Here is a 20471-nt window from a genome sequence, read left to right on the forward strand (position 1 = left end):
TCATTTATCCATGGCTAGACTCACTCCTACTTACCGACAGTTTGTCAAGGGACTGTCGGCTGTAGCTCTTCCACAGACTCCCATGGACGCTCTTTCTGATCCCAAATGGGCCGCAGCTATGCAAGAAGAGATGGATGCCCTTCAGTCTAGAGGCACCTGGACACTAGTTACTCCTTCATCTGATGCAGCTATTGTTGGTTGTCGATGGGTATTTACTGTTAAATACAGAGCAGATGGCAGCATTGAGAGATATAAGGCTCGCCTGGTTGCTAAAGGCTATACTCAGACTTATGGGGTTGATTATTATGATACCTTCTCTCCTGTGGCACGACATGCTTCTTTACGGGTTCTTCTCGCTGTTGCCGTCAGCAAGAATTGGTCTCTATCACAGCTTGATGTCAAAAATGCCTTTCTGTATGGTGACCTACATGAAGAAGTGTATATGCAGCAACCACCAGGGTTTGTTGCTGAGGGGGAGCGTCAGAAAGTGTGCAGATTGAGAAAGGCAATTTATGGTCTGAAACAAAGTCCTCGAGCTTGGTTCCAAAAATTATCAGAGAATATTGAGAATGAGGGCTTTCGACGTTCTTCGGCTGATCATTCCCTTTTTGTCAAGAAAACTTCTACAGGTACAGTGATAGTTCTTGTCTATGTTGATGATATCATTGTTACAGGGGATGATATTCAGGGGATTTCCAACATCAAGGGCGTCCTTGGACGACACTTTGTCACCAAGGATCTTGGTGAGCTACGCTATTTCCTAAGTATTGAGTTTGCCAGAAATCAGAAGGGTCTTATCATGTGCCAAAGGAAATACGTTACTGATGTTTTGCAAGAGACAGGTATGCTAGGATGTCGACCTGCCTCTACACCCATGGACATCAATACTCGCTTGTATGATGATGATACTGAAGATGTTGATGCTAGACAATATAGAGGGATTGTTGGGAAGCTCCTATATATCACTGTTACTCGACCTGATATTGCCTATGCTGTCAGCAGAGTGAGTCAATTTATGGATAAGCCCAAGAAAGTCCATTGGGATGCTGCCATGATGATTCTCAGGTATCTAAAAAATTCACCAGGAATGGGACTCTTCTTTCAAAATGGTACATCTCTCACTATATCTGTGTATGTTGATGCTGATTATGCGGGATGTCACCTTGACAGAAAATCCACTACTGGGTTTTGTGTGTTTATTGGATCCAACTTGGTCACATGGAAGAGTAAGAAGCAGACAGTGGTTGCCAGATCAAGTGCAGAATCTGAGTATAGAGCTATGGCTCAGGCTACTGCTGAAGTTATGTGGGTTAGATCTCTGATGTTGGATCTTACTGTGGAAGTGCCTCTTCCTATGCAATTGTTAGGTGATAACAAAGCTGCTCTGTTTATTGCTAATAATCCTGCTTTCCATGAGAGAACCAAGCATGTTGAAGTAGATTGTCACTATACCAGAGACATGATTCAAAAGGGGTTTGTAAGTACCTCCCATATTTCAACTACAGGGCAAACTGCTGATATTTTTACTAAAGCTCTTGCAAGAGGACCATTCCAAAGTTGTTGTTCCAAGTTGAGCTTGTTTGACATATACGCTCCAACTTGAGGGGGAGTGTTAAGACGTGTTTATACTCAGTATTAGGCTTGAGAGGGCACTTGTGTAATAATGTTTCTTTTTAATGACTTTCTTGTAACTTATCCCTCTCCTCTAGTCTATATAAAGAGGAGTTAGGGATTCTTTCGAGGTTAATCAAAGTTTAGCTCTCTTAAATTCATCAATGTTGATTCAGTTAATTTACGCCCTTACTAGTGAGCTAATGTCGTCATCAAATTGACAAATGGGGAAGCACCATTGCTAGAATGACGCCTCAACTAAGAAAGCAAGTTGAGAAAGATACCACTGATAGGTTGAATCGAGGTGTTGGAGTTTAAAACTGTAACGTCTTAGTCTTTGCAGCTTGGATTGGATCAGGATCCAGACCCATACCTGAAAAGTGAAATCCATCACATGAAGAGGAGCCTGACACTGGCTCTTCCTCTTCGTCTCTTCCACTATTTCAACCGCAGCGCAGAGGAGGCGGAAGAAATTGCAGCAGCGGCGGAGGTGAAGGGCGACGGCGGTGTTGAAGTGAGTGGTCTTGATCCCTCTCTACCTCTTCTGTTTTCTTCTTCTTTCTCACCCTCTATCGTTGTCCTTCTCTCCCTCCCTGTTCTCTGTCGTCTCACCTCTATCCCGTCTCTTCTCTGTTGAATCCCTCTCTCAGTCCCGCAAGCTCTCACTCCTTCTCCCGCACGGTCTCCCTCCCTCGCTACACTCTCGTCTCTCTGCTCACATCTCTCTCTGCATTCTCTCCAGCCAGCTCTCACCCGCACTGTCTCCCTCCTTCGCAACGCTCTCGTCCCTCTGTTTGCACTCTCATTCTCTCTCTCTCTCTCTCACTCTACTGCGAGCCATTTTCACGTGCAGCCCCTTCTCTCATCGTCTCTCTGCTCACACCCTTCCTACAGCCAGTCTCACTCTCACCATTTTTTTCCTCTCCTCAACTGAGACTCTCTCTCTCTCTGCACTCTCTCTCTCTCACTCTCGCACTTGCCCTTTCTCCCTCGCCAGAACCCCTTGTTTCCCCTCTCTCTGACTGTCCACCATCATCCCCCCCATCCGTGTGTTGTCCCTCTCTCACTCCCATTCTCTCGTGTGTTCCCTCTCATCTTCAATCTCCTTCAGTTTCACTTTGCTGAGTAATGGCAGACCCCTATTTTGAACTCCCTTTCGCTTATTCCCACTCTTTTTGTGGCTGTTGGATTGGAAACCTCTTTTTTGAATTCCCTTTCGCTTATTCCCACTCTTTTTGTGGCTGTTGGATTGGAATTGCAGCTTGGGGATGCGTCTTTCCCTCATAACAGTGAATAGAAGGCGTTGGAGGCGACAACAATATATAATTTTAGCCATTTGGGGATCAATCGAGAGCATTTGAGGCAGCTTCCGGGAGCACTACAGCAGTTTGGACTCTAAGAGTGGGGTGAGGGAGGTCTAATCGAGCCTAATTTATCTAAGATTTTCTGTTAGTGCATGTATAATTATTATTTGAGCACGCTAGACTCAAGATTGGATGATTTAGAATGCTTCTTAGCGACGTTGCTATTTTGAGGAAGGTCTAAGACTATTTTGGAGGGACGATGATCCATGTCTATAATTATCGTTCTAGCATGATGGGTTAATATTCGAAGCGGTTAGGAAGCATGATAGAGATTTTGATGATGTTGAGAAGGTTTATAACCGTTGTTGCGAACACGTGGTGCATGCTATTGTCGACGTGCGTATTGCGTTGTTGGTTGGGAAAGAGTATGTAAGTTGGGTGTAATTGCGGGGAAGACACCTCAACTAAGAAAGCAAGTGAGGAACTTATTAGTGATTTGTCGAATCGAAAGCTCGGAGCTTAAATCATTTACTCACAACCTCGAGCTGGGAAGAGACCTATCGGAGAGCTTTGTAGGCCGATACTACCTATCAGCACCCTCTTGAGGCCATGACCTACGCCTCAATCATTCTATTTCAACTTGTATAGATTGTAAAGCGCAACGAGAAGAAATCTTATCGTTTAACTTTGTTTGCATGTAAACCGGGCACGTCGAGTAGACCTTGAGCGACAAAATTTGAAACTCGAGCATTTTGGATATTTTTTGGCGACATGCGACAGGTATGGCGGCATTCGAGGCAAATCCCTGCTTGGAGCCAACTTTTGAATGTGTGCCCTTCAGGATTATTGGATCCTATGTTTGTGTTATGATTGGATGAATGTATGCATCTGATTTAATTGTTATGAGATTGGTTTTGTTTTTAAAAATTACTACGCAATCGCATGTGCATGCTAGCAATTATAACCAGTGTTGTATATATCGTACGATACAGAGTCGTATCGTACGATACATATCGTCGCGTTTCAAAAATGCGATACGATACACTACATGTATCATATAGTTACGATACAGGCACCGTATCGTATGATACGGTTACGATACGGCTACGATACGGTTATGATACGGCTACGATACAGTTACGATACGTACAAAAAGGTTACGATACGGTAATTTTTATTGATTTTTTATTATTATTTCAGATTTTTTTTATTATTATTATTTAAAAAAAAAATACAATACGGTTACGATACGTTATGATATTTTATGATATAGCGTATCTTAAAACCAGACCGATACGGCTTACGATACACTTTTTACAACATTGATTATAACTGCTTAGGACAGGTGGGGTATCGAGTCAAGTATCTCCTCAACCCAATTGTGCATTAGAAAGCATCCTAAAATGATAATTGCATAGAACAGCTACAAGCCAATCACGGATCGAAACTACTCTTCGTGGTTTGGCTAAGTTTTAAAAGATGTGATTGATGTGTTTCACTGATGTAAATGTTGCAATATATTTCGTATGCATTGCCGTGAGCATGATGCAATTGAATGATTCTAAAGGATAGTTGTACCCGTAAAGTTATGAAGGCTAACTAAGAATATTAACTACATGTGTAGCCCTCGTGTAGAGGCGTTTGGAGGTATGGGTGTACTCGTGAAGTGAACCAACTTCATATGCTAGTCGGTCATTTTGTGAATGTGTTATCGTAATGATAAGTAAGAAACAATAATAGATGAGAGGCCAGTGGGTTATGGAAATGTGTTTGGGAGATGTGCTGCCTTCGCCACTGGTCTCGCCTACTCGAAGCGCAGGTGGTGCAAGGCCCCAAGATACCATTGTGTGATGTGCTTGGAGCATTGGGCTCCCGCCTTCCCAACCTGGGTGTCCTAAGGAAGGCTGAACAACTCTCCTTGGAATTCACACATCCATAGATGATTGCTCTACCCTTGCAGCGTGAACGGATCTGTATTTTTTCAGACCACCATGGGGGTTATCTCCCGACTGTAGGTCGCTCGTGGTGTGCACGTGTCTGTGTTTGCACCCACAAGAACAATCAATTCACTAAAGCTAATGTAAATTAAAAGAATGTGAAAGTGTATGTAAAGGAACCAAATATGCATGAAGTGAATGTGATTATGAAATGTGTCAATTGTGGACATTGAGAGGTCTCTGAGTACGTGATTTTGTAATGTAGTTATTGGGTAGTCCTTACATGTGGTATATGTGAGGGGCTACCATGACAACCTATGTGACTTCAAGCTACTATCATGATGTGATGGTGCTTATATTTTTCGTATATGTTGCATATCAGATTTAAGCCCTTACCTTAGAGGGTTAGGGATGTATCTGGTTTGTGCCATATTGTGAAGGCTAAGCTTTCTGTTGTTTACTTTTTCAGGTTTTGGTGGACCCAAAGGCAGCAGGTTGATCAGATGGCTCAACTCAGACCCTACTGGAGAAATTTTGGGTCTATTGTAGTGCCGGTGCGTCATGTTTTGGTCTTATTGATGTCTTGCTTTTGTTAGGCATCAATGTTGTGGTTTGGGGGCATTTTTGTCATATGTATTATTGAGAAATACGAAGTGAATTTTGTATGAACTGAATTTATCATAGAATGAAAAGTTGTTCGATTATCTTTGATTTGCATAGCACCTTTCCTTTTGAATCGTTGTTTCGTCGCACCTCAACGTTTTATGTTTTAACCAAGAAAAAAAGTGGAGGGTCAAACGGTTGGGGTGTGACAAAAGCAATCGGCCATAACCTCGAAAAGATGAGAAAAACTTATAAGGCTCTATGTGCTGATTCTATCTTTCGGCACCATCTTCAGACGGTGACCTAGGTCTCAATGGTCTTATTTCTTATCTAAATTTTAGAGCGAAATGAATGGAAAACTTATCGCTTTGAATTTTTGCAGGTGCACCAGGCACGTCAGATAGACCTTGAGCAATAGGATTCGAAGCTTGAGGTGATTTTGGGTGTTTGTGACGACGCACGACAAGTATGGTGATATTCTAAGCAAATCCCTGCCTCGGGCCAAATATAGAGTGTATGATTTTCAAGATCGTTGGATCCGATGTTTGTGTTTTGTTGAATGATGTGTGATATAACGTATTTATTGCCTCAAGCTAATTTTTGGTATTATGTGATTGTTATGTTTGACTGATGTGGATGTCATTAGATTTTTGTTTGCATTGCCGTTGAGCAGTGATTCAATTGAATGAACTTGAAGGGTAGAAGTACCCATAAAGTGTGATGTTTAGCTAAGAGTATTCACTGAATGTGTAACCCTTTTATGAAGGCGTTTTGAGGTATGGGTGCACTCGTAAAGTGAACCAACCTTGTCTGCTCAGAGCGCGGGCAGTGCAAGGCTCTTGGATATCATTGTGTGATGTGCTTGGAGCGTGAACTTAAGCATCCTAGAGAAAGCTGAGCAACTTTCCTTGGAATTCACACATCCATGGATGATTGTTATACCACTACAACATCGGATCCATATCGTTTGGGACCACCACGGGGGTTGTCTCCAAAATGTAGGTCGCTTGTGGTGTGCATGCGCTTGTGTTTGCACCCACAGGAATTGTCAATTCACTGAATCGAATGTAAATGAAATGAACGTAAACGAAACAAATGTGAATGAAATGAATGTATATGAATTTAAGGTGGCTATTGAGTAGCCTTTACCTATTGTAGAATATGTGAGGGACTACCGTGACAAGTTATGTGACTGCATGCACATATAGTGATATCATAGTGATTATGTTCTTTATATGTTATATTTCAGATTTAAGCCATTACCTTAAAGGGTTAGAGATTTATCTGGTTCGTTGTCATAATGCGTAAGCTAAGCATTCTGTTTTTCACTTTTTCAAGTTTTGGTGGACCTGAGGCAGCAGGTTGATCAGATGGCTCCGCTCACATCCTAATGAGGAGATTTTAAGCTTTTAGTCGTGTCAGTGCCTCACGTTTTGGTCTCTTTGATGTCTTGTTTTTGTTAGACATTGATGTTTTTGTTCTGTGTCATTGATAAACGTGAAATCATCTTGTATGAATTGATTTTGTTATATAAAGGAACGTTTGCCTCATTGTCATTTTGGATATATATGTATATATACATATATATATATATGTATATATACATATATATATATATATATATATTTGAGGGTTAAAAAGGTCGGGGTGTGACACTATTTAGTTGTATTTTTTAGATATATTTAACTTCATCATGCAGTAATAGAAGCACCCTATACATATTTGTGATTAACCCAGATGAGTCACTGAGTCAACTCGATGACCAATGACAAGTAGTCTGATTTACACGTTTGCCTTCCATGATCAATAAGACATGAATGGTCAAACATACACCCGAAAGGAAGTAATATTTTCCCTTAATTATTGAAAACATCAGAAGAGACCAAGAATAAGAACAGGAAATTGTAACTCTTACCTGAATGTGAACTTCAAGAGGCACAGGCCTGACACTAGGCTTGAAATTAAACAGCCCCATATCACTAACGCCAAGCCAATCTGCCAGATCACTGGAGAAACAGATTACTGTAAGGACTAGCACTTAAATACCTTATAAGACCATATAGTCACATTTTCATTGCATTACATACCTCCTATGCAAGAGAGAGAAGGGAAGATTTACGGAGATGCTATACCACAAAACACTCAAAAGCAACAGAAGATAGATATGACAAAGAAAGTGGTTTTTGTTCATATCAGAATCACCACAGATTAGCATGGAGACCAAAAAATATTGATTTCAGTAATAAACATAAACTATATCTTGGCATTCTTGAAAAGATCTTACTTCTTTCATACATACCGTGCATTGGCTAATGCAGTAGAAAGCCCTACAAATCTTACAGCACGCTCTGTTTGTGAGGATATGTATCTCATTCTTGAGACAATTACCTGATAGAACAAAAAAGAAAAATACTTGCAGGACCTTATCATAACACAAGCATGATGAAATGTGATCGATAATTGAGATTAAAGCCATTTCAATCAACTTAGTCTACATACAGCACAATATGAAATGATTCCTTAGTAACAGTTCAAAAGAAAAGCTTGATTCAGACTATTGTACAGTAGGTGGTCTATTGTCAAACAGAATGTATATAAGATGTTTGTGGCCTACTTTTATGCTACGATCGACGCAGCTGGGATCATCTTCTTCAAGCCACAGGACAAGAATGCAATCCTGGTTCCCCTCTATGAATGTAACAAGGAAACCTTCAATGCTTTGTCACTTATTGAAGTTTTCACCAAGCATATGCCACCTGCTTTTGAATCTCAACTCTGTGAAATATACCAAACCCACTAAATAATAGTGTAAGTGATATGTTCCTACAATTACAAAAGGACTTTGCCCCTCAAGCATCAACTACTTTCCATGTTCAGTCATCAGAATTATTTCAAATGCACCATGTGCATGGAGTTATCTCTGGCCTCTTCTTTTAGGCTACCATGTCACTAGGATGACACATGCAGCTGGGATTATCCACTTCATGCCTTGTGTATGGGATTATCTATGGCACACATGCACATGGGATTATCCTCTTCATGCCTTGCATGCAGGATTATCTTCTTCATCCCACCAGACAAGAACCCAAAGAAGGGCCATTTTGTAGTTTGCACCGTCAGTACAGGAATTTTCAATGCTTCATGTGATTATTGATGAGTTTGCTGCTAATATGCTTTCCACCCATTTTTGTAATTCAAGATTGTTCCTTCTGGAAATATCATTCTCACTAGGATGTCGATATAAGGTGGCCTCTTCCAACAATTACAAAGGGTACTTTGCACGTATAACTCCAGTTGACCTAGCCCACCCAGAGAACCAGAATCATTTTGTTGTCGCACTCTCTAGAAATATCTTTCTGGTGAGGCCTTCAAATTCTAGTGAACAAAATATAGATCATGGAATACCTGAATAAGACATTATTTATTCATTTTTTAAGAATGGGGAAATTGAAATACATGTGATTCACAGGTTCCATTTAAAGGGTTGCGTCTTAACTTCTGTAGTTCTACATCTCTATGCTAGGTACTAGGAGCAACAAGAAAATGAGCAAAACAAGAATTGTAAAGGGGGTGAGAGAGAGAGAGAGATAGAGAGTCAAGACTTCCTTAGTAGGTGTTGCTGGATCTTAAATCTGAGGGGCTGATCCTAGCAAACAGTTGTTTTGAGAACCAAGGATCTAAGATCCTCAATAAACCCCAAATCCAATGTTACCAATATTGATGTGTATGAGTGTAACATTCGGCATTTTCAGGTGGGCCGGATCGGGTCCAGACCCGGACCCGAACCCACTTGCGTGAAGGATCGGGTCCAGACTCATCTCCCTCGCCTTTCCTCTCGGTCTCCCTCGTCTTCGTCTCTCGCTGGGTTGCACGACAGAGAGAAAGAGGAGGCGGAAGGTGTGGCAGCGCCGACGACTGGGCCGGCGGAGGAAGGATGACGGCGGCGGCGGCGCTCCGGTAAGCCCTCTCGACCTCTCTGCCTCTTGCTTCTTCTTTCTCCTCCCTCTTCCTTCTTCTTCTCCTCCACCCTCACATGCCCTCTCTCCCATGCTATGCCCCTTCCTCCGCCTCTCCCACACTCCCTCGTCCCCTTTGCACGACAGAGAGAAAGAGGAGGCGGAAGGTGTGGCAGCGCCGACGACTGGGCCGGCAGAGGAAGGATGACGGCGGCGGCGGCGCTCCGGTAAGCCCTCTCGACCTCTCTGCCTCTTGCTTCTTCTTTCTCCTCCCTCTTCCTTCTTCTTCTCCTCCACCCTCACATGCCCTCTCTCCCATGCTATGCCCCTTCCTCCGCCTCTCCCACACTCCCTCGTCCCCTCTGTCTCCTCCTCACCATCTCCCCCATTTCCCCCACTCGATCTCCCCTCTCTGCCTGTCTCTCCCCTCTGCCCGAACCCTCTCTTTCACTGTCTCCCTCACGTGCGCTGTCTGTCTCCCACTCCCATCCACTCGTGTCCTCTCGCTCTCACTCATCTTCAGCCACCCCCCCCCCCCACACACAACTACCGTGGGTTTCTTCTAACAACAAACCCCTCTTTTGGCCTCTCTTTTGCTAAATCTTACCCTATTTATTGTTGTGGATTGGATTGCAGTTTGGGGACGCTTTCTCCCCCTTTTTAACAGTGACTAGACGGCGTTGCAGGTGGCGGCATTGCACGATTTTTTCCGTTTGAGGTTGTTGAATGCTTGAGGTGGCTGCCGGAAGCATCGCAGCAGTTTAGACTCTTAAATTGGGGTGAGCAAGACCTAATCGAACTTAAATTGTTGAATATTTGTTGTTGAAGCATGTAGATTTAATGATTGAGCATGCTACTCTAAAGATTTGATGATTTAAAATGCATGCTAGAGATGTTGCTATTTTAGGGAAAGTTTATGCCCATTCTGAGAAGGAAGAGTATCTATGTGTATAATGGTTCCTCTAACATGTTGGGTTAATTTTCGAAGCAATAGGGAAGCATGGTAGAGATTGTGATGTTGTGGAGAAGGTTTAGAACCGTTTTAATGAGCTTGAGAAATATGTTTCTATTGATGTACATACGTGTTGTATGTTGAGAATCTTAATTGCAGGGAAGACGCCTCAACTAAAGAAAGCTAATGAGAAATGTGTTAGTGATGAATTGATCGAAGCCTTGAGTTTTCACGTTTGGTGGCAACGTCAAGAAGTTGGGAAGTGGCCTATTGGAGGGCCTTGTGGTTCGACACTACCCGTCGACACCCTCTTGAGGCGATGACATGGCACAATGATTGTATTTTCATATTTGTATAAATTGGAAAGCGAAGCGAATGGAGAACTTACCATTTGCTTGTCTTTGTAGGTACACCGGGCACGTCCAGTACACCTTGAGCAACAAGACGTGTAGCTCGAGACATTTTGGAGCGTTTTGTGGACGCGCGACATGTATAGCGGCATTCTAAACAAATCCCTGCCTGGGGCCAACTTGTGAATGTGTGTTCCTAGGATCGTTGGATCCTAGGATTGTGATGTGATTGAATGATTGTAAAGTGATTGAATGAATGTATGCATGAGAGTTTGATGCTTATGTGATTAGTTTTGTTTAAAAATTTCTACGCAACTGCATGTGCATGCTAGATTGATAACTGCTTAGGACAGATTAGGTGGGGTATCGAGTCGAGTGTCTCCTCGACCCCAATTGTGCATTAGGAAGCATCCTAGAATGATAACTGCCTAGGACAGCTACGAGCCAATCACGGATCGAGACTACTCTCCGAGATTTGGCTAAGTTTTGAAATATGTGTTTGATGTGTTTGATAAGGTGTGAATTTTTATGAATGCGAATGTTGTGATTTGTTCCACATGTATTGCCGTGGGCAATGATGCAAATGAATGAAATTGGAGGGTCGTTGTACCTGTATTGTATGACGGCTAGCTAAGAATGATAATGATATGTGTGGCCTATTAAGTTTGTGCGCCCAGGATCGAGTCTGTCCAGACGACCCGATCCAATTCTTTTATATCCACATGCCCAAATATACTAGGCGGTGGCATACTTGTAATTTTTTACATATTTTTGTACAAACTGTTGTAATCTGATTAGGTTATCTTAATAACAGTGATTAAGGATTGCAGTGTGGTTTTTCACGCCAACTGCACCTTCTCTTCCATCGGCTTCTACCTTCTCTACTCAATCACTCTTGTTTCAGGTCGGAGAGACATAGATTTCTGGAAAATCTTACATGGTATCAGAGCCAGGTTGAGCATCGTCCTCTGGTAAGTGGATTCAGTCCTGGCATGATTTGCCTTAATTCCAGTATTTGCCCCAAATCCTATTTCTGGTGTGATTTTCCCTAATTCCAGTACTTGCCCTAAATTCTACCTCTGTGTTATCTGCCCTAATTCTGTTCCATTTAATTTCTACATCACATAATCCTAATCTCCTTTGTCCTAATTCTGTCCAAACTCCAAACCAAACCATTACACAAAATACCTAACCCGTTCCATTATTCCTCTTTGATTTCTGCTCTCATTATTCAGCTATGGACCAGCGAAACTCCTCTCTCTTATCCTCCAATTTTCTCTCCCAGCTTAACTCCCAAAAACTGAATCATAGCAACTATTTAACTTGGAAACGTCAAATAGTCCCATTTATTAAGAGCTATCAACTCTATGGACATATCGATGGCACCACCCCAGCGCCTCCAAAGTGCATCGACCGTGAAGTGAAGAGGACTGTAGTGGCAGATCAAGCTGTTGGGACTTCGGCTGGGACTGAGATCAGATTTGAGTATGAAACTCTTACTGAAAACAACCTTGAGTATGAAGTTTGGCTGGCTCACGACCAGTCACTTGTTGCCTACATTACTTCTACTCTGTCAGAGGTAGTATTGGGAGGCGTTGATGATGATTTAACAGCCCTAGAGTTGTGGCCTATGCTTGCCACGACATACTCTCAAGTATCGGAAGCACGATTTCTACAATTAAAAAGGCAGTTTCAGGACATCAAGCGCGGGACGCATACAGTTTTGGAATATTTGAATGAAATAAAAAATGTAAGCGACCAGGTTGCTGTCATTGGACATCCGGTCAGCGACAAGGACAAGGTGCAGCAAGCTTTAAGTGGACTGGGAACAGATTTTGACATATTTTGCATAGCTTTGGAAGTTTTACCTGTCCTGCCATTCTTTGAAGAACTGAAGGCCAAGTTATTTCAGCACGAAGCTAGTCGTGTACAGTGACAGAACTTGATTCCTTCCAGCAGCCACAATGTACTGATTACAGGGACACACGCACTGCAATGGAATCGCACCCGTCCTTGGACTCCTCAGGCAGGAACGGGAAGAGGTATTCTCCCAACACCACCAAGCATGAATACTACATCTACCACGCCCAGAAGGGTTCCTACTTGCTTCTATTGCAACAAAAGGGGGCATGTAAAATCAGAATGTTGGCACAATCCTCAGAACAAAAATAACCAGATCAAGCGTGAGAACAAGGCAGCAACAGGGTCAGCTCCATCATCATCCGGCTCAAATGCGACATCAAATATTTTAGCAGACGTGCAGCAGCTTTTAATGACAGCCCTATATAAACTCCACTTGAAACAAAATGAGCAAGGAGAATGGTATGTGGACTCTGGAGCAGCAGCCCATGTTACTGGTGACACAGGTAATCTCTCTAGTGTTTTCTCATATTTAGATCAAGGCTCAGTTGTCACGCTGGGTGGAGCAGAACCGTCAATGCTGGACGGGGACACTGCGCGACACTGAACCAAACAGCAACGTTGGGCAAAGATGATGCCAGAGGTATGGGCGACACAGCAGAACAATGCCGCAGGGAACTAGCAAAGAGAGCGTACCAGGAGAGACGCTGAGGAGAGCGTCGGGCGTCAGGCGATGCAGAGTCAGGCAGCGTCGGCGATGCAGTCAGCTGAATGGCGATGCAGGAGAGCGTCGGGCGTACCTGGGTAGCGGGTGATGCAGACTATAGCAGCAACAACGACAAAGTTGAGCGACGACTGGGCGGCAGAGAGCATCGGGCAAGCAAACACTCGAGTCGACAAAGGGGGAAAGACGAAAGAGAGAGAGACGGCGACACCAGAGCAGCAGCATAGGAACGACGGGAGCAGGATGCAATGGCAGAGCAAAACACGGCAGCATGAGATTCCTTCACGACGGCAGGAAGCGACTGCGGAGGTTCCCTTCACTGTAGAACACGGCAGCATGAGCGACGGCGGAGATTCAACCGGAACTTCACGGCAGAGTCAGGCCAAATTTTTTTCTTCATGGCAGTAAGTCGAGCCAAAATTTTTTCTAGAGATTTGGCTCTGATACCATGTTGAAACAGAAAAAGCAAGTAAAACAATGAACAGAGATGGATGTAACGTAGAAAACCCCTCAACAAGAGGGAAAAAACCATGGGTGAGGACGACTGGTGCCCACTAGCAACCAGACACTCTCTCTCTTAGAATTTTTCATTCACACTAAAACTTAGGGTTACAAAGACATAAGTAGAGTCTAAACAGGAACACCCACCGGACCGGGTCCAGACCCAGACCCGTATACTAAAGCACGTCAACACCCCTCAAGTTCAGCATCCACTTTCCTTAAGTCAAACTCAAGATGTGCAAAAGTTGAGTGCAAAAGAGAATTGTCGTTTGCATCTTCTAATCCCACCTTACGGTCACCAACATGGGTATTTCCATACCAAGTGCTTACAACCATTTTGATTACCTAAGTTCAGAGTATAAAATCAATAAAGTGTAGTTTCATGGGTGATAAATAAGTAAGCACTGTGTTAATTAACTTGGGCCTGTTCACAATAATTCTTCATCCATACTTCGAACTCCAGGAATGGATGCCACAAAACCATACATCAAAATCAACACACTTTTATAACTATGCAGAGCCAAAGTTATAATGGAGTAATGTCTGTTTGAGCACTGCACTACATTTCAAGAGCTCGTATATTACCATCTTTGTGAAACAGTTGATTTTCAATCCCCAAACTACAATGAGCATCTATACTCATAGATGTCTATTATGATGTCAATATTACCTCAAGAATAGGCCCACGATCAGCACCAAGCAAGTGGATCTCATCCAATATCATCAGCCCTACCTGTAAGGAAAACCACCGGCACCAAGAATATGAAAAAGAACAGAAACATTTGTTCAAAAGCAATGCAACATAGACACCAAAAAAAAAATGGCAAGGATAATATTTAGTAGTTATCACTAGAAAGATGGCCAATGGTGGAGACAAAGGGTGGGGGGGAGGAAGGCAGGGGCCATGCCCCTCCCCACCCACCACCCCTTGAAATTTTAAATTTGGCTGTGTATTTTTTTTCAAAAATATTAAATTGGCCCCATATAAACTTTGAAAATTATATAATGGCCCCCTCTAAAAAATGTTTCTGACTACAGCACTGAAGATGGCCATCTTAAGGGATGGGCACTTCACAGTGTTCAGGTTCCTCAGTACACATTCTGAGTGTCCTAATTTTTTACCGTATAGAACACATGTAACATTTTGACACTGAATTTCTCAAGCAAAGGACAGGCTCCATCTTTTCTTCTGATCTTGCTAAACTAACTGCTCCTTTCACCTAATAAAAAAGAAACTCATTGAACATAAAGACAAAAAGAGAAGGATGGAGGTGCAACGAAAGCATTTAGAAAAATTGCAGATTAGGCCTCAAAAGGACTTTTGAAACAAAGCTTGCTTTATCATCCACAAAAAGATATAATAAATTTGAAAGAACAGCATGACCCTTGACTGCACCTTTATATAAATGTACACCATCAAAACTGAGTAAATGACAGAAAAACAACCTTCATGACATAGGTCCTTATATGCCAATTACGGCTAATCCCATCCCATTTCTCTGGTGTAGAAATAATGATATCTGCCGACAGTAAAGCCATCAGGTCTGGTGTAAAATCCCCTGTCATTTCAACCTATAATAGATATTATGGTTATTGGGATATTATGGTTACTGATAATAGAATAACATTCAAACTTATAGTCTCTCTATAAAGGAGAAAAAATATGTCATTACCATCTTTTTCCCAAGGACAGAAACAAGCCTATTTTGCCACTCGTTCATTCTCTCACGGACAATAGCTTTCAAGGGAGCAATGTAGACCACCTGCACAAAAACTGTGTAATTTTATCCCATAACAAGTGCTAACCACTTATATCAGATGAGTAGAAGCAACAGTGACCTTCATATCAGGTTGCATGTTAAAGAGATGAAAGATTGCAAGTTCTGCACATATAGTTTTCCCACTTCCAGTAGGAGCACCTAACAAAACACTCTGGTCTGTGTGGTAAAGTACATGAAAAACCTGCAAATCACAGACTAGAACATTCAGCAACTACAGAAATAGAACATATTGTTGCATGGGTACCATAGCAAGCCATACAAATCTTGGAGGAAAGGACACAAAAAAACAATTAAGCACACCTGCGTCTGGATGGGGTTAAAGTGTGAGAATTTGAATAGTTGCTCGTAAATCTCATTTCCAAGGGAAGTTACAGGTAGAGGTTTCAGATCAAGCAACTCTGTGTGTAACGTATCTGCCTACAGTATTCATGAAATTTTTCCTGTTTAGAAAGCTAGTTAAGTAAATACATTGTGTCCAACTGTACGGTTCTGCATATCACCTCAGGTAGAGTAAGATTCAGAAAAGAAATAGCGTGAATGGCCTCAGACTGTAACCAAGAATCTGAAACAGCACGAATGTAATACTGGGCAGGATGTGGTTCAAAAAGTGGCACTGTAAAATTGATCTTCTGAGGTCCTCCTCTTGCCATCTTCTTGGTCAATGTGAAGAGCTCAGAATGATAAATGTGGTCATTCTCAGAGTCCTGAAGAAAATCATGATCAACAAAAGTATGCAAATCTAAATATCCTCACAAACAAAAAACAAACCTAGACGCCATTTATATACACAGAAATATATGACGCATGCATTCAGTTATATTGCAGGCACTTATCCAAACTCTCCTCTCAGTTATCTTAAGACTAAACCCTTGAGGACTTTGATATCAAGTCCAATACCTTGCAGACAACTGGTAAGAAAAATTGCACCGATTTCTCATAACAGAAAGGTCTGCCAGATTACTGCTTTTGGCTATAGATGATATGAAGACATAATTCCCTGACCTATAAACCATGTATTAGTGCATAATATCAATTAAACACAGAGGAGAATGCTGATGGATTGCCACATTTGAACTAGCTTGCACGTCAAAATTTCTGAACAGTGAAATATAAGAAAATACCTCGACAAGAATCCACCACCTTTCAGCAGCACCATGAAAACGATCCTTCCATAGGAAATCAGGTGTTATAAGCAAATCAACCTATCAAAAAATTTGATGAAAAAAAAATTGTTATTTGCAAATGTGAACTTTCAAAGGGCAACAAGAATATACTCTGTGGGATATAATGCTTCACCTTCAAAACTGTCCTGGTAATTGGACTCACGGTAGCAGACAAATGCACCCATGGGAAATATGGAAGGTATTGTTTGATGATCTTCCAGTGTGCAAGGTGAATATATCAATAACGCAACTGAAGGACATGAACAGTAAGTAAAATTAATCTTCTCAATCACCAGCTACACAGAGGCTTTACCTTTCCCCCAGGAAAGTAATGGATTAAAGCACCAATGTCCTTTTCATCCAATTCATGGAGATGGTCCAGGTCTGCATCTCTATCTTCAAGTCTCCTCAATATCTGGAGATAAAAAAAGTTGAAAAAGTTAGAGATATTTTCCAAAGTCATAAAAAATTCCAACACTATGGACATACATCTTGTGAAATGTCTTTGTCAAACTGCCTAAGCGGATGTTGGTGAGGCCAAATCTGGCGATCAACAGCTTTGCAATATCCCAACAAAAGAGAAGACATTTCACTCCAGCCGCGCCGCAGACAAATTTCAAAAAGGCCACGCATAATACGGGCCAGGCTTGCACTAATATATGCAGCATCTGCAACCAAGGAAAAACTATCCAACGACCCCCTTGATATAAAAACCTGAAAGGCCATTAAATGTCAGTATTACATTTGGAAAAGCAAAGCAACCAAGAGTTAATAAAAAGGAGTGATATTTATAAAAGAACAAGGGGTTCGTATGATCCATATCCTTGGTATAAATTTATTTGGTTTTCTGCTCCAACTCCTAGATTCAAAATGGCGCTTATTTTTGGTGCTACATGGAAAAATTGCTAGCAAGACAAGGTTAAAAGGTTCGGCTTTCAGTTCCCCAATAGATGTTACTTTGTTGCTCAGATGAAAAATCCATCTTTCATCTATGTTCGCACTGCCCGTTGGTCATTTTTGTGTGGAGACATGTCAGTTTTAAATTCAATGTTCATATGAAAAAGTAGGTGTCAGTTCATGAGGCCATTTTGTCCAAAATGTGCTAGACGAGGATGGCTGAATTTTTTTTTTTTATTTCGGTCTTTATGCTTATGGGATGCTGCAGGGCGGAAACTGTCATATTGCTATGAAAGTCAGGATTGTGGTTCAAAGTTTGTAGGTATAAGATATGCAGACATGTCACAGGTATGGACTCCGTTGGATTTCCTGTATGGTTTAATGGCATCTTCACCAATTTGCCTGGGAAGAACGGACTGGTCATGGGTCCTGGTAGTTGGAGGAAAGAGATTTTGTCTACTATAAGAAGTCCGAGGAGTGGAGATGTACATTTTTTGAAAAGAAATGTCCTACTGCAAGATTTTGTGGTTCTGAAAGATAATCCAGCTTCAGATGTTTGTGGTCTGCTAAGCAGACCCATTCCTCTCAAACGTTTTTGGGAGGAAATTTTTGTAAATCAGGCCTCAACTTGAGAAAAGAAACACTTCAACAGTCACACTCTTGAAGATACCAGCCACTCTAAGAGAAGTACCTTTTGAGCAAGCTTATACCAGTAGTCCCTAGTATAGCAATTATAATTAGAATAAGTTATGGATGAAATTGAAATATTTTACCTGGATGAGGATAGAGATCTTCCCATATTTATCACCAGGTCCACCTCGAACTTCTAATGGACATGATGTTCTAACTAATGTTTCCAATTCTTGTTGCTCTTCTTCTCTAACAGCAATGTTCTCAAACTCAGAAGAATGTGACACCATTGTAATTATCTAAAGAAATTAGCAAATCATCATATTGTAATTCGTATCATGCACATATCCCCTCCAAAAAATAGAAAGAAAACCCAACAACATATGCAAACCTCGCTATCATTCATATGGCGCCTCAACATTTCATTGTATGTCTCAACACTAGAATATCGAATATAAAAATGGCTTGCTATACGACCAAGCTCGGTGCAATAAAAATTTCCACTCTTCTCATCAAACCTCATCATTTTGGCCTTATCAAGAGCACGTGCTGCATCTATTATCAGAGACCTTTGCTTGGAAAGCAACAAAGGATCAGCAATGACCTACAGAAACATTACAAGAGGACATGCAAGCAAAACAAGCAAAAATTTAGTACATAGTGGAAGTAAAAGGAACCGTAAGGATATGATAAGAAAACATAAAGAACACATCTTCATGGTCAACCTCAAATGATCAGGATATGGAGTACTTGACAGGTTGTCAACACGCAAAAAGAACACATAGGAATTAGCTTCACATACAAACACACACTTATTACATTTATACTCATATATATGCATAAAGAACTTATGGATACAGTTACCCATTTCCATAAATATTGGGTGCTTTAAGTGCTCTTAACAAATCAAAGCACATAAATGGATGTTAAATGTTGAAATTGTAGAAACAATAAAGAAAGAACAATAAGGCTGATGTCCAGATCGAATTCGATGAGCAGAAAAAGTAAAGGGAGTGTTCGGATGACACCTTCAAAAACTTGATTTTGATAAAACCTGGTTTTGTGAAAATCTGGTTTTATAATGAATTTCCAAAACCTGGTTTGACTGTTTTGGATGACAAAGCAAAAACCAAGTTTTCATGTTTAAAACATGGTTTTTGTTTGGATGACACAAAATGAGTTTTAAGCATGCCTGTAAAAAATAAGTTTGGCCGACTGAATGGGTTAAATCGTCTATTTTTTTTACATACATCAAACTGCATTACCTACAGTCAACGTTCAATTGTATAAAAAAATTATTCAAAAGATGGAGACAACATCAATGTTCAAATTTTCGCAAACTTCTTTATGCAACAAACTCAGTTGCATTCCCAATCTAACCTCCCAAACCATGAACAGCACATTGGACTCCAATTTCAAAGACGTAATTCTTGAAAATCTAGCTTAATGTGTCTCTTTCTAACTAGAACATTGTATTTATAAGATTACAGATATCTTATTCTCAGTGGAGCAGACTGCTATATATATATATATATAATATTAACAATTAACACAGCTCATAGTGATTCAGAATCACAGCCACCATTCTTCATGTTCTGTGTCATTCCCCAGCCAGTTTACTTCACGGAGCTCTCAATTGTCCCCTCAATCTTGCACATCTTCAAATCCAGCATGATTCCCATCATATTCCTTCACAGGCTTATCAATCATTCGGTGAATCGCTGCAAAAGTTTTACCATGGGCAAAACCTTGGCACTGTAAATCCTTTTCTACCATAAGTTTTGGCTGCCAAAATTGTTGCCATCTTTGATTGGAAGGAAAAGAGCAAGTAAAGAGGGTGTTTAGTTAGACAAAGCTTTTCTTATATTCAATGAGGCGGAGCAAAACCTTTCCTAACAAAAGTTTTGCCCTATTAGGAAAAATAGGTGGGAACCACCAATGGTAGCAAAACTTTTGTCACAAGTAAAACTTTGCCTAGTTATCAAACAAGGCCTGAGCCTGAGAAATCTAATCCATGCATCACATTTTCATTATTTATGTTCATTTTTATTGGCGGACACACCTTGTGTCCATCTGCAAGGATGAATTTGTTTGGGGAAAAAACTAAAATAAAATAGGTGAAACGTCTGGACAGTCGTATAACTGGATGGCAAATAAATATGGTAGCAGGATAGTCATGCGCCCATATAACAAGGACCAACC

At 41.3% G+C, this 20471-nt stretch overlaps 1 protein-coding gene across 3 annotated transcripts in view; it reads right to left on the reverse strand.

Moving 5' to 3' along the window:
- Positions 1-20471, reverse strand: part of LOC116257364 (DExH-box ATP-dependent RNA helicase DExH14) — a 122353-nt gene that overhangs the window by 68065 nt on the left and 33817 nt on the right. For all 3 annotated transcript variants that reach the window (XR_004173362.2, XM_031634010.2, XM_031634007.2), the window contains exons 22-35: positions 18661-18873; positions 18413-18568; positions 17232-17456; positions 17056-17157; positions 16876-16956; positions 16701-16781; positions 16080-16283; positions 15880-15996; positions 15638-15760; positions 15472-15561; positions 15245-15370; positions 14469-14531; positions 7755-7843; positions 7371-7461 (exon numbers count right to left, since the gene is read on the reverse strand). Coding sequence is in view for 2 of the 3 variants with exons in the window: in XM_031634010.2 (XP_031489870.1) it covers positions 7371-7461; positions 7755-7843; positions 14469-14531; positions 15245-15370; positions 15472-15561; positions 15638-15760; positions 15880-15996; positions 16080-16283; positions 16701-16781; positions 16876-16956; positions 17056-17157; positions 17232-17456; positions 18413-18568; positions 18661-18873 (1761 nt within the window). In the remaining variant the exon portion in view is untranslated. The remainder of the gene's footprint in view (positions 1-7370; positions 7462-7754; positions 7844-14468; positions 14532-15244; positions 15371-15471; positions 15562-15637; positions 15761-15879; positions 15997-16079; positions 16284-16700; positions 16782-16875; positions 16957-17055; positions 17158-17231; positions 17457-18412; positions 18569-18660; positions 18874-20471) is intronic.

The sequence above is a fragment of the Nymphaea colorata genome, chromosome 7, assembly GCF_008831285.2.
Source record: "Nymphaea colorata isolate Beijing-Zhang1983 chromosome 7, ASM883128v2, whole genome shotgun sequence".
Classification (NCBI taxonomy): Eukaryota; Viridiplantae; Streptophyta; class Magnoliopsida; order Nymphaeales; family Nymphaeaceae; genus Nymphaea; species Nymphaea colorata.